The sequence below is a fragment of the Ceratotherium simum genome, chromosome 9 (assembly GCF_057802395.1).
Source record: "Ceratotherium simum simum isolate JZ-2026a chromosome 9, ASM5780239v1, whole genome shotgun sequence".
NCBI classification, from domain to species: Eukaryota; Metazoa; Chordata; class Mammalia; order Perissodactyla; family Rhinocerotidae; genus Ceratotherium; species Ceratotherium simum.
Window position 1 is genome coordinate 57,626,046 of NC_141908.1, and position 13,058 is coordinate 57,639,103.

The following is a 13,058-nucleotide window of genomic DNA, read 5'->3' on the forward strand; positions in this document are numbered from 1 at the left end:
ACACTTCGTAGGTGATGGATGCTTTGTGGGAGATGCAGGAAAATATACAACTGTGTTGTCCTTTAGGCTCATGAGAATGCCGCCCATGAGTGCCAATCCCACAGTTACAGTGTGAGCAGCCAGTACACTAGGAACACACTAACATAGATGACACACAGCGTTATCCAGTTTATTCTTGTGATGGGCGGCCTGTGGTTACCTGTCACGTGGAGGATGACATTGGAAGAGAGAACGCCACTATAGTTTTGGGCCTGAGCCACATAGAGGCCTGCGTCTGCCTTGCATACCTTCGGAATGAACACCGAATGGCTCGTCTCCTTGTGTAAAACCTGTAAGCGCCCATCTGCAGACAATTTCTGGTCTTTCTTGTACCTGAAGCAGAGAGTCAGTTTTTAAAGTCAGGATTACTATTTATTCACATCATTTTCAAGTCCTAATAACCATTGCATATAGGCCCATTACCACTGCAGTATTCTCTAGTATTAACAGGAACTTTGTAGCTACCACAAATTCCAATGGGGCAGTTTATGCTTCAAGCAGAGGTGGGCAACTGGTGGCCAGTGAAGTGCTTGATCGGATCAGACCATGTTTTTAAAAAATTGAATTTTTTGATGACATTTAACAATTGGAATAGTGCATTTGAAAATTCAGATATCCAACTACTCTTAAAAAAACAGACCATCTGGTCACACTGGGCCACCATTTGCTCACGGCAACAACTACTTAGAGTGTGAAATGGCACCCCCTATTTGGCCTGCGTCGTCCTTTCCGCTGCTACGGAACAGCAACCTGTGACTTCTTGGAGTCTGTATTGCAGTGAGATTCATCTGCACCATCATGTTCACCCCATAAGACCCACATGAGAATGCCAATGAGCTGTTTTAGAAGAAGGTACTTACACAGCATTTCCTGGTGAAACGAGTCCATTTAATTTTTGTAAATTAATTTCATTAGAAGAAAATAATTTCTAATTATAAAAGGTATTTATGCAATTGGATTATTACTGTTAATGATATGTTTCTAAGTTTCCTATAAACATGAGCACTTAGCTGCATCTTTTTATAAAGCAAATAATTTATTTTGTGTATTCTAGATTCTTATTTATTTATTTATATCCATGTTCTTCTACATAAGAAGTGATGACAAACCTGAATCATTCTCTGTTCCCATGGTGAAGTGATAATTTTGCATTTTCCTGAGTGTCCTAAGAATGTGTGATTAGCCCTGATAACTTGCCTATTGCTAATTGAGCAAAATTGTAAATCTGAGGGCAAGACATTTTTTTACAACGTTGCAATAGTTCTTCAACAATATATACTAACCAAGGTATTTGCTGTGTGGACAAAAACAAGAAACAATTCAGACAACATTTTTCTTTGGGGTGAACTGATATTTAATAATAAATTAAATATCTTTTAAATTCAAAAATACAAAACTCCTGATCTGTAAAAAACATGCAATTGTAAAAACAACAAAATGAAACAAAAGCATAAATGGCTGCCCTGTAGCACAAGTGCATTTTCTTTTAATAATCTGAGAAACCAAGTTTTCTCATAAATTCTTTTTTTTTTTTTTTTAAAGATTTTATTTATTCAGTTTTTTCCCCCCAAAGCCCCAGTAGATAGTTGTATGTCATAGGTTCACATCCTTCTAGTTGCTGTACGTGGGACTCGGCCTCGCATTGGACGGAGAAGTGGTGCCTCGGGGCGCTCCTGGGATCCGAACCCGGGCCGCCAGCATCAGAGCGCGCGCACTTAACCGCTAAGCCATGGAGCCGGCCCTCTCATAAATTCTTTAGATAACTGATTCACACTTCAAGTACCATCAATGGGCACACATGATAATTGAAATTGCTAATTTAATATCTACTGAAATATTGTGATAAATAAATGCTATTTTATTTATCTTAAAATATAAACTCATTCTTACATATTTGTAACTTTGTCCTCAAAACTACTTAAGGATGAAAATTTCTAAGTGTTTAAAAGTAAACCACATATTGAGAAACTTAGAACTGTTTTTATAACAATAGGTAATTCAAAACCTGTATTCTGCACTTTACTCCTATGAAAACAAATAGACTTAAAAAATAATGACGTCTCCAGAGTGAAATCAGACTGTTCACAGCTCTGTTATTATACCACCTTTGAAAAATGGGTTTATTACCTGTCACCAGGAGCAACTGTGAAAGAAATATTTTTATTCCGTCTCTCACACTGAAGAAATTTACAAAAAGTATTCTTAGTGAAACAAACAAATATTACAAAAGTGGCATGTGTGACTGTTGGGAAAAGGGAAAAGATGAAATAGGTAAATGAAAGAAAAGGGAAAAACCCAAATCTTATGTTTTTTAATTGAATAAGGGATGTTAAACCAAGAACATGTCATGCTTATGTAGAAATAAACAATGCAAAAGAATTTCAACCCACAATCTTTAAAATGTGGAATGTTAAACAGACAACACAAAAACAAAAGCAAAGCATGGCAAAGTTGTAGTGCTTTTGAAGTTTGTTAAATTATTCTTTTACATGGTTACTTTTTTCTTAACGGTATTAGCCATGCTGCTACCAAAATGAGAGTTGGGGGTTTGATGTGAGGTTGAATCATGCAGAGTGGCAGTGTTGGAGAATATTAATCAGCTGTCCCTAAACCTTTAAGTTAGTGCACACAGAATGGTTTGCAGTGATTCAATTTGTTTCTGTTTATGGCTTGTCATTATAGGCTACCCACCAGGTCAGTGTAGGCTCTGGATATCCTGTTACTTCAACTTCCAAAGTCACTGGAGAACCTTCCATGACAGTGACATTAGACAGGAGCCTGGAGAAATTAGGTGCCTGGCCAGCTAGGCTGACCACGCTGTTCTTTTCTGAGGTACTTTTAATCTCTTCTCGGGGAGCCATTTGCCTCTGATAGGCTTGGCTGGGGCCTGATGGAAACCTTAGGCCGGAGAATGCATCCTGGGAAGCATGCAGCCTATCTCGGGTTTTAGTGATGTTATTCTCAGCATGCATTTTCTCCTGTGTTTCTAGCAAACCTCCCTGAACCTGAGGGTGCTGCTGTAAAGCTCTCTCATGCACTTCACTCGGCATGCTCTCTGGATGTTTAGCATTGATTTTGCGGACGGCAGTACTCTTTTCCAGAAATCCTCGGGAGGTTAATGGGAGCTCAGCTTTGACCTGGGGGTAAGGTCTCTCAAAATGGCTTGAAAATGTTTCTCTCTTATCCTTGCAAGCATCAGCAAAAGCAGCAGGTGGTGGAAGGCCAGATTCCTGGGCCTCCCCCTGCATCCCGTAGCTGCTTAAATGAAGGCTGAGGGAGGGGCTGGCACTCTCCTCCACTTCCATGTCGGACGGTGCCAGGCGGGATTCGGGGCTTCCTGGGAGTGGAGGCAAGGAGATGTCATCAGGCGAGGCACACTCATATTCTTCTCCTGAAAGCGCGTCTGCGGGCAGGAGCAGGTGCTGGGCGCTACTCTCTTTGGCAGAGGACAGCTGCTTCGGGTCCTGGGAAAGCTGACCCTCTCCGGGTCCATTGATGGCCAAAATATCTGCTACCTGCTCCTGCTCCTTCAAAACAGAAAAGCCAAAGCTTTGAGTTAGGCATAGAGTTTTCTTTTTATAGGTCTCAAACTCAACTCCAGAGAGACAACTTGAGCAAAGCTACAGTGAGTTAAAGCTTGGAGCCTTGGCACAAGCATTCCGGAACTTGAAACCATTTGTCCGTCTACCCTGGTCACAGTCCTGTCCCATGACTAAGGAATTGGTAAACTGACCTCATGTCTCTGAGTGAAATGTGATAGAGCTTGTGAAACAGAAGAGAGAAGGCCCTAGTTTTCATCTGAAAGGAAGCGGTTGGACTGGATCAACGTGTCTCAAATCATGACCTGAGGTGTCTCCTTCCACCAGCAAATTCTGCTTCGGTTTCTTTGCCTACGCTCCATGTGAACACAGTTCCTAAACATCGGAGACTCGCTTGTTAGGTGATCTCTCAGACCCTGCTAGAATTACCTCCTTTCCTTTCTCAGGAAAGCCATTATTTTTTTGTTTTTTTATTGTGGTAAAAAATATATAACACAAAATTTATCACTGTAACCATTTTTAAGTGTATAGTACAGTGGCATTAAATACATTCATGTTATTGTGCAACTATCACCACTATCCGTCTCCAGAACTTCTGCCTCATCCCAAATTGAAACTCAACCCGTTTAAACACCAACTGCCCATTCTGCCCTTCCCCTAGCCCCTGGCCACCACCATTCTACTTTCTGTCTTTATGAATTTGATTACTCTAAGAACCTCATATGGAAAAAGCCATTTGTAATGACTGGTTTTATTTCTTAAAGTCCATTAGTTTTATCCTTACACTGAAAAATATTGATTAAGCACCTGTTATATACTAGATACCATGCTAGACTTGTGAGAGAGAGGAAATGGTGAGTAAAAGTAGATCCTGTTTCTGCCCTTGTGGAGATGACAGCCTAGTGGGGGAGGTACAATCACACGTTGTGGCCTTTCACAAGCGAACACACCAAGATACAACAGACAACCACCTGCCACTTATCCTTCTGTCCCATGTGGAGTATAGGTCATGCTAGGATGCCGTGAATAACAGTACTCCGCCTCCTGCTGACACTGTTCTAGTGTTTCTCCCCATTAATCCACGTCTATCTCTTGGTTAAGAAGATGCTCAAATATCCATCTGACATAGACTCAAAAGAACACTGAAGCTGAACGGGATCTCATCTATCCCAACCTGCTTCTTTTATGTCGACTTCTTTCTTTGCCTTTCCTCAGCATTTTGGGTGCATTTTTACTTAATTAGCAATTACTGGTTTTGGTCCTGTTGCTACTCCTTGCACATAAAAAAGTTATGTCTTGCCTTGACTTCACGTTCTTCACTTTAGCCCATAGTCCTGCACGTGACACACATTTTATAAATGATTTTTGAGAAATAAAGGTGTTTTCAGATTGAAGGTTAGAAGCAAAAACAAAACAATGTTCCTCTGCTATCCCACAGATATGACTTATCCTCAGAGAAAGAATAAACTCAGCTTAGAGAAAGGGGTTTCCTTCAGCCATTAGTAGAAGTTTAAATTCGGAGTCTAAAAGCCAGAAGTTCTTAAAACTCTTCTCATTTGAAAAAAATTACTAAATAAACACATACCCAGTAGGGCAGCCCCTCCTTCTTTTGGTTTTCCAACTACAGCTCACACTGCCTCTCTCTCCATCTCTTCCTGAATGTAGAATGCTTATTTTCCTTCTCATAGGGACTTTGATCTGACCTCCCATTCAGTCTAAGAATCTCCTCTATGACACTCTGGCAGCCTCTATTTGAACACTTTTTCTGAAACGGTGCTTTCTTAGAAAAGAATTGTATGCTTTACTTGTATTAAAAACATCTTCCTATATTTAGCAAATCTCTGCCTTCCTGCCGTATCCACCAATGGATCTGAATTGACCTCCTGGAGTGACACAGAAAGATGTCCCACTGCTCCCTCTTTTAACAGTCCGTTGACTATTTGGAGAATTGGAACCTCTCAGTCTCTTACTTTGTACTAGACATCTCCAGGTCTTCTTCTTCTGCCAGAATCCCAGAACTTTCATCAACTTTGCCTTCTGGGAGGTCACTCCTACTGGGCTATCAGTTCCTTCACAGGAGAACAGGGATATTTCTTGATCTGAGGGTCATCCAGGAGGGCAGGCAACTCCTTAATGACTCCTTCGAGTAACCTATGCCTCTCCAGATAAGAGTAACATTTTTAAATTGTCTGAAAATTTGCAACAAGCTTAGGAGAGAAACTTGAGTAAACGTCTATGCTAGTCTCCCACTCCTCACGCCCTCCTGGGGAGGAATTGACCTACCTAACTGAGGGTTTGGAAGAAGACACTGAGCATGCTCAGCCCTGTCTCCCTGAGGCCCTCTATTCTGGATCTGCCTTCCACCAAATGGTACGTTCACTTTGGCTCTAAGGTATGAAAACCCCCCGTACAGAAAGCCTGTAGTTGTCTAGCTGTGCACCCAAGTGCCTGGGTAGGCACGTCTATCTAAATTAGAGATGAAGCTTTGGGAAACCCACCAGAAAAGTCTGTGCCATGTTCTCCAATCCAGCTTTTACTGGTTACTGATTCCTGACTCCTGTGTGTCACTTTCAGATGGTGCCAAACCAAAGAAAAGAATCCAAGGATATTATGTTTTCACTTCCTACAATTCCTAAAATAGACAAATACTTTCCACAGAAAATAACACTACTAGATAACTTCTGCTGACAATGAGAGAGAGTTTTCTCAAATCTTTTTCTAGAAACATTTCAACTTATTAATGTTCCCCCCTAAATATGTTTATTTCCAGGATTTATTTACTTTCCAGATGGGTAGTAATCAGTGGCATCATGATCTCCTTGATCTACATGATATGTTTTTATTAAAGTAATTGTATTAGTTCTTTTTTGTTTTTATAAGAACCCCTTGGGACTATTGATTCATAGCAAGTTTTTAATCTACTGAAATTTCCTGCCTCCTCTGTCCATTAATACTGTTGATAAAATGTTGAACACTGCAGAGTTTAGGACAAAGTCAGATGTCTCCCCAAGGCAGACTGCCTTCCAGGTTGACACTGATGAACTACTTAATACTCTTGGGTACAGTTATAACCTGACCAAACTTCCATTCAGTTCACATTTCTCCACTTATCTTAAGAGAGATATCATGAGTGTGTTTATCAAAAAACTTCCTGAAATCACAATAAATTTTGCCTCTGGTGCTAACCTAGAATTACCCATTAAAGAACCATCTCAGAAAGCAAAATAAGGTGAGTTTAATACCAATTTTTCTGAGGAAGTCCATGTTGGCTTTTGGGGCTTCTGCCTTTATTCCCAAATACAAATAAGCTTTCAGTTTTTAAGTCATTATGGAATTTTACAAAAAATCCTTTTAAAATTCACTGAGCTATAGTTTCCTGGGTCTAGATTTCCTTTATGAAAATGATTTCCAAATATTCACATATACCAAATATTTTTTCATATTTTCCCACTGTGAATCCATTTTTGCTATTAGTAAAAAGAAAATGTGTGTGTATATGTGCATGTTTACAGAAAAGGGTAGCTAAATCTATATATCTCAGCACAGACAGGGCATATTTGCATCAATCTGATGCATTCTAGCAAAATTGCTGGGAAATTCTGATGATTCATCAAAATATCGCTCACTCTCAAATTGCTTCTCTTGTAGCCTTGGTTGCTCTTTGTCTGTTTTGTCAATTCCTTTTTCTCTTCCCACCTTCTAAACATCTGAATGATGTATGATCTTATCTTTAAGTTCTCTAATCTTCTCTATATATTTTTTCCCTCGAAAATCTCATCCACTTTCATATCTAATGTTCAATTAAATTTTTCTTAATTGGGGTATAATTGACATAACATTATAGTAGTTTCAGGTGTACAACCTAATGATTTGATATTTGTATATATTACAAAATGATCACTACAATAAGTCCAGTTAACATCCATCACTATACTTAGTTACAAAAATTTTTTTTTCTTATGATGAGAACTTTTGAGATCCACTCTCAAGCTACTTTCAGATATGCAATACAGTATTTTTAACTATAGTCACCATGCTGTGCATTACATTCCCATGACTTATTCATTTTCTAACTGGAAATTTGTACCTTTTGACAAGTAACTTAATTAATCCTAAATCTATAGCCTCAGATCTTATCTCTGTCAGGATTTCTGAACTTTCATTTCCACTGATGGACATAGTCACTTGGATTTACAATCACTGTGATGTAAACAAACAAAATGAGTGTCTGGAAGACAGAATATAATGATATTCTACATCCATCAAACTAAGTTCGTAGAACCAATCCCTAAAGTACATAGAGAGGGGAGCCACCTACGTGGTAAATTTAAGGGAGCACCACAAGACTTTACCTTCTCAAATATCCCCACATTAGATAGACTCATCTTGGGATAAATAAGATTTAATGAAGGTAAATGGGAAGTGAAGAAAGAAAGATACTGAACATGGGGCTTGGTCTACAAAAGGTGTTTCTAGGGAAGGCCTTGGGAAGGGGCTTTGGGCAACCAAGGGGTGACTTGGTACTTTTGGGCACTTGGGTGGAAAAGATAAAAGAGAAGAGAACAGAAAGATGGTGAAGAATACTTTGCCCCCTTCCCAATTTTTTCCAAAGCAAGTGTCTCAAGAACAACATCTGCGCCCCCACCAGGTAATCAGGATTAGTGGAGGAGGGCCCAGGGACTGTCCTCACCCAGTTGGATAAGAGCTCTCCACTCAATTGTTTGGTATGAAAGTAGTTCCCTGCTATTGCTTTATTAATCATCACATAAAGAGATGAACAGAAAGAGGGGAAAGTTTGGCATGGAATCCAGGATCATTACAAAATGGCTTACTTACGTGCAGCAGTTCCCTGGAGCTCCCCTTCGGGCTTGTGGAAAGTTACATGGCTGAAAATCAGGAGAACTGGGCTACCTGCCCAGTTCTGACACTACTTTCTGTGATTTTTGGAGGGCAACTATTTAATCTCTTTTGGTCTCAGTTTACTCAACTGTAAAATGAGATTTGGTCAGATGATTGTTAAATCCCTTCTACCACTAGAATTCTGTAACTCTAAATGCTGGCATCGTAAGCCTTCGTCTTCTGTCAAACACTTCTGTGATTTTAGGTGAGTCTCCTAATACTCAGCACCTCCATTTAACCTTAGGAGTTTTTAGTATTACTGTGGATTTAGCTTCAGTGCTCACCTTGGGGATAAAACCCCATCACTACTCTGTTAGCAGTGCAATGGACATTGCATTTACTGAATTGCCTAATTCCACCTGCTGCATTTTTAGGTCAGAAAAATGAGAAGTACTTTACTCTCTCCAGGAGAAAATCCTGTGATGAATATATTCTTGTAACAGTTTGATGGAATTGTTCTTTCTGACTCAAATAATTTTCCGAGGAAGATCAACACCATTTAAGGGTATCAGAAGTGAACGCAGTGATTCCTGGCCAAGCTTTTTACTTGGTACTTCTTGTTATCTGCCCACATGGTGTTTTGGGGAATTGTTACATCTGACCTATAATATAAATGATAGAGACAATAAGAGGATAACTGTGATCGAGCTGTTTAAAAGTGAAGATTACTGCCGCCCTTTCACTTTGCTCTCTGTACCAACTACGCTGAAATGTGTATGTGAAATGATGTCAACGGGACTTCTTGACAGCCGTAATTGTGGACTTTCACTTCTAAACAACTGATGATCTGTCATGTCTTTTAATTTATATTAAAATAAAACTGATTTCTCAATGAAAGTAAACCTTGCTTTTCATTTAAAGGATTCTGTTCTTTTAATTTTTCTTCTAAGAAAAATAAATAAAAGCAAGAAAAATAAATTTTACTACGTATAAATGAATGTGTTTGCTTTGGTAGCAATAACTTCCATTTCTAAGTAAATGTGTGTGGTTCACAATGTAGAAAAATGTGCAGAATTAAAAAAAAATAATATGATGTTGATTTAGTATCTCTTAGAAATTTAGTTAAGAAAATGTGATGCATTTAATCTTGTTCTTTATTAATTTGACCAGTCAGTTTCAATTGAGGGTGATTTTGCTCCCCAGGGGACGTTTGGCAATTTCTATAGACATTTTTTGGTTGTCATAACTGGGTGGTGGAGAGGCGCTACTGGGGTCTAGTGGATAGAGGCCAGGAATGAGGCTAAACATCCTACAATGCACAGGAACCTCCCCCACCCCCACCCCACCCCACACACACAACAAAGAATTCTCTGGGCCGAAATATCAATAGTGCTGATGTTGAGAAAGTACAATTTAGACCAATCAGAGTAACCAAAGACCATTTGATAGAAGACTAAGGTCCAAACAAGATGACCGAGGTTTGGCAGCTTTCCTTTGCTTTAGAGAGGAATCCGAGTTTAAATGTCTCAAGGCCATCCCACAAAAAGTCTGCTTGCTTGGTTGTCCTTGCTGCCTGGTGGTTGTATAATTGCACTAGACTTCAACATAGATTTAACCTGTGGAAAAGGTTTCTATAAAGAAGCTCTGAGAACTGTAATCACTTCAAGGAAAGATAAATCTTTCTCCATAAGATAACTGCAATAAGTGGGGAGATTTTTTTTTTAGCTCTCATGTCACAAGATGTGTATTTTATTAATTTGGGGGCAGTTGAGAATAATGTTGACTCTGCTTGTTCCTTTAGTTCCTTGGGGGAGAGAGAAACACTGAGAGCCGGCGACTTGGCAAAACAAAAAGTCAAGAGCTAACTATAGTCCAGCAGCTATGAATAGAAAGTGAGAAACTTATACTGAAAATCATAATGATGTGATTTAAATCATGCTTTTGAAATCATGATACATTTGCATTTTGTGAGTATTTGTAGTTTTTGTTACCTGCTTAACTCATCTGTAATGTATAGGTTTTAAAGTCATTTAAACATTTCTCTGAATACTTTAGTATTTATATTTCAGTTGGATTCTATGTTTTAGTACATGTGCCTGGAAATATCATCTTAGAGGTAGAGTCTATGGGAACAAGATACAATCTAATTTCATGTATTAAGGGCTTCCAATGGGTAGTGTAAAAGAAGAAAATCATAGCTTGGCAGTATGATAAAGAGGGAGAAGTAAAATTTGAGGTTGGGATTGAATACAAAAGGACAATGGGAAAGGCAGCTAAAGACAGGAGAAATAGAAGTGGTTTAGGGTGACGGTGTGGTATTTAAATGGCTGTCCCAGTGCAACTGTGAAATGCTTAGTTCCAGTGTTCAATAGGAGGGGCTCAGAGGGAAATAGCAGGGGTGAGGGAAGAAAGACTAAGCAAGGAGTAGAAGGAAGTAAGGGATGAGGACATTTACATTGCATTTACATTGGAAGATTCGATTCAGCTAGATAAGAAGGCCTCAATTCACCTTTTTTTTTTTTTACAATGCTCTAAACTCAAAACAAAAGTAATGAATAGCTGAGTTACATAGTTTTCTTTACCTTATTCCTTTCTTCATTGAATATTGTCTGCTTATTTCTCGCTGGTTCTCTTAGTAGGTCAACACAATCATCATGGAAGTCTTCCAAATTCAGATTCATCATTATAACCTCTCCCTGCTGTACAAAGCTATGGTTAGTGAAAACTTGGACCAGGAAAGTTGGAAGAACAGTGCCACAGAATAACCACTTGGAAGAAAACATATGCCACTTGTAAATTTTCAGTAAATGTATTCTACAAGAGACTGACATATTCCCATGAAGTGATTTATAAAATGACTCTTTCGAGCTCACAATTCCCCTCCTACCTCACTGCTTTGATAAAGTTTATTCCAGTAAGTATTGGTTGTTCAAAGGCCCAGTAGGAAAAAAGTCATTGTTATAACAGGATGCACCTCCAGGAGCATTCTCTAGAGAAAGGAATCATTGTGCACGGCAGTTTAAACCATTAGAAGAGTCTAGCGGAGAAGCAATGACAGAGAAATGGCTAAAGATTCTGGCGGAGAACAACGTAGGAAATCCAGAGAATCCACACAGGCAAAATGTTTTGGAGACTCATGAAAAGTGGAAGGAAATATCTCTGAGTGTGGTAAAGAAAAAAATAATTGAGAACAAAGGAATACTTCATGTGGGTGATGATATTTTGCTCCTGTAATTCATGGGGCTCCATTTTAGTTGCACAAGTAGAGGAGATTTGTAAACTGCTGTGGAGCCAGTGTGGGGGCTGAGAAGACTTTGTGAAGGTGAAAGGAGCCACAGGTGCACCAAGCTACAGAACACCAGTCTAGGATGATGATTATACTGCAAGGGAAGATTCTCTATTCCACCTGGAACACAGTCATTCGATGGGCCCTAAAGAAACAGCCATGCTCCTCAAAGTGCATGTGCTACACAGACTCAGAGGATTTGGGAGACACTTACTGAGAAGATTCAGCTTTTAGTCTCAACTCTAAAACTTAAACTGGTTTGTATTACTGGATAAGTTACTCTGCTTCAGTACACGCTTGATACCTAATTCCAAAACGGCAGTTGTGGAAAGAATGCAGGATTTTGAATTATACCTAAGGTCAAATTCCAGACCCATCACTGCTGACTTTGGGCCCCAAGCAAAGCACTTTTACCTTCTTTGAACTTCACCTCTAAAATAAAGAAAACAACATTTGCCTTATCGTCATCACAAGGTTATTTGGAAATCATTGAGGTAATATATATGAAAGTCCTTTGTAAATCTCAAATTGCTATACAAAAAATAGAAAGGAATATTATCACTATTTCAGCCTTGACAGGGATTTATGGGCCTAGTTTTTAATAACCCCTGCAAAAGAGAGCCATAGCGTCAACCTTAAAAACATAAAAACTAGACAAATTTATGCTCTCACGCAAACATCTGTAACGTGTTAGTAAGCATTCTTTGACCAGCTTTTGTTCAGGCTGTAACTTGTAGGGGCAATGCTGACACCTATTTCTCTTACCAAAAAGGCCCTTTCGCGTTTTTATATTCACCCAAATCAAACCTTTTTGAGCTACTGAATGATTCTTCTTCTCTGTACCAATTCTTTGAGCTTCTACTACAAATGCCAAAACCCTTTCTGGAGAACCAGCTTTAGGCAAAGCATAGTGTTAAATGTTGTGTGGGATGCCAAACTGAACAGAGTCATAGGGTTTCCTCAAGCGTAATCAAGTAGAGAGAGGGGTTGGGATGTTAATGGTAGTTACATGTGATGGTTATGGTAGGAAAGAACACAGGTGCTATGGGAGATCAGAGAGCGAGTGGCACAGCCTAAGGAAGGAATTGTGGAGGAGGCAGTGTTTGGATTTGGCTTTGAGAGATGGTAAAATTTAGATAAGCAGAGATAGAAGGTCACGTATGTGAAGTAAAGGTCTAGAAGCAGGAAACCCAGGAATGTAGGGCTGTAGACCAGTGAGGTAGGAGCCTACAATGAATGGAGAAGCACAGTGATTTGGAAAGATGATCCACCTCAGAATATTGGAAGGCCTTGAGTCTGAACTTCACTTGGTAGGCAATGAAGAGTTTGCAGTGAAGTGTTCTGGAAGTAAAAAT

At 39.3% G+C, this 13,058-nt stretch overlaps 1 protein-coding gene across 1 annotated transcript in view; it reads right to left on the bottom strand.

The window, feature by feature from the left end:
* Positions 1–2,651: 2,651 nt before the first annotated feature.
* The window catches only part of CCDC141 (coiled-coil domain containing 141), a 183,350-nt gene continuing 172,943 nt past the window's right edge, over positions 2,652–13,058 (bottom strand). The window contains exons 22-23 of the mRNA XM_087434957.1: positions 11,000–11,116; positions 2,652–3,566 (exon numbers count right to left, since the gene is read on the bottom strand). Coding sequence (XP_087291083.1) covers positions 2,703–3,566; positions 11,000–11,116 — 981 coding nt within the window. The 3' untranslated portion in view covers positions 2,652–2,702. The remainder of the gene's footprint in view (positions 3,567–10,999; positions 11,117–13,058) is intronic.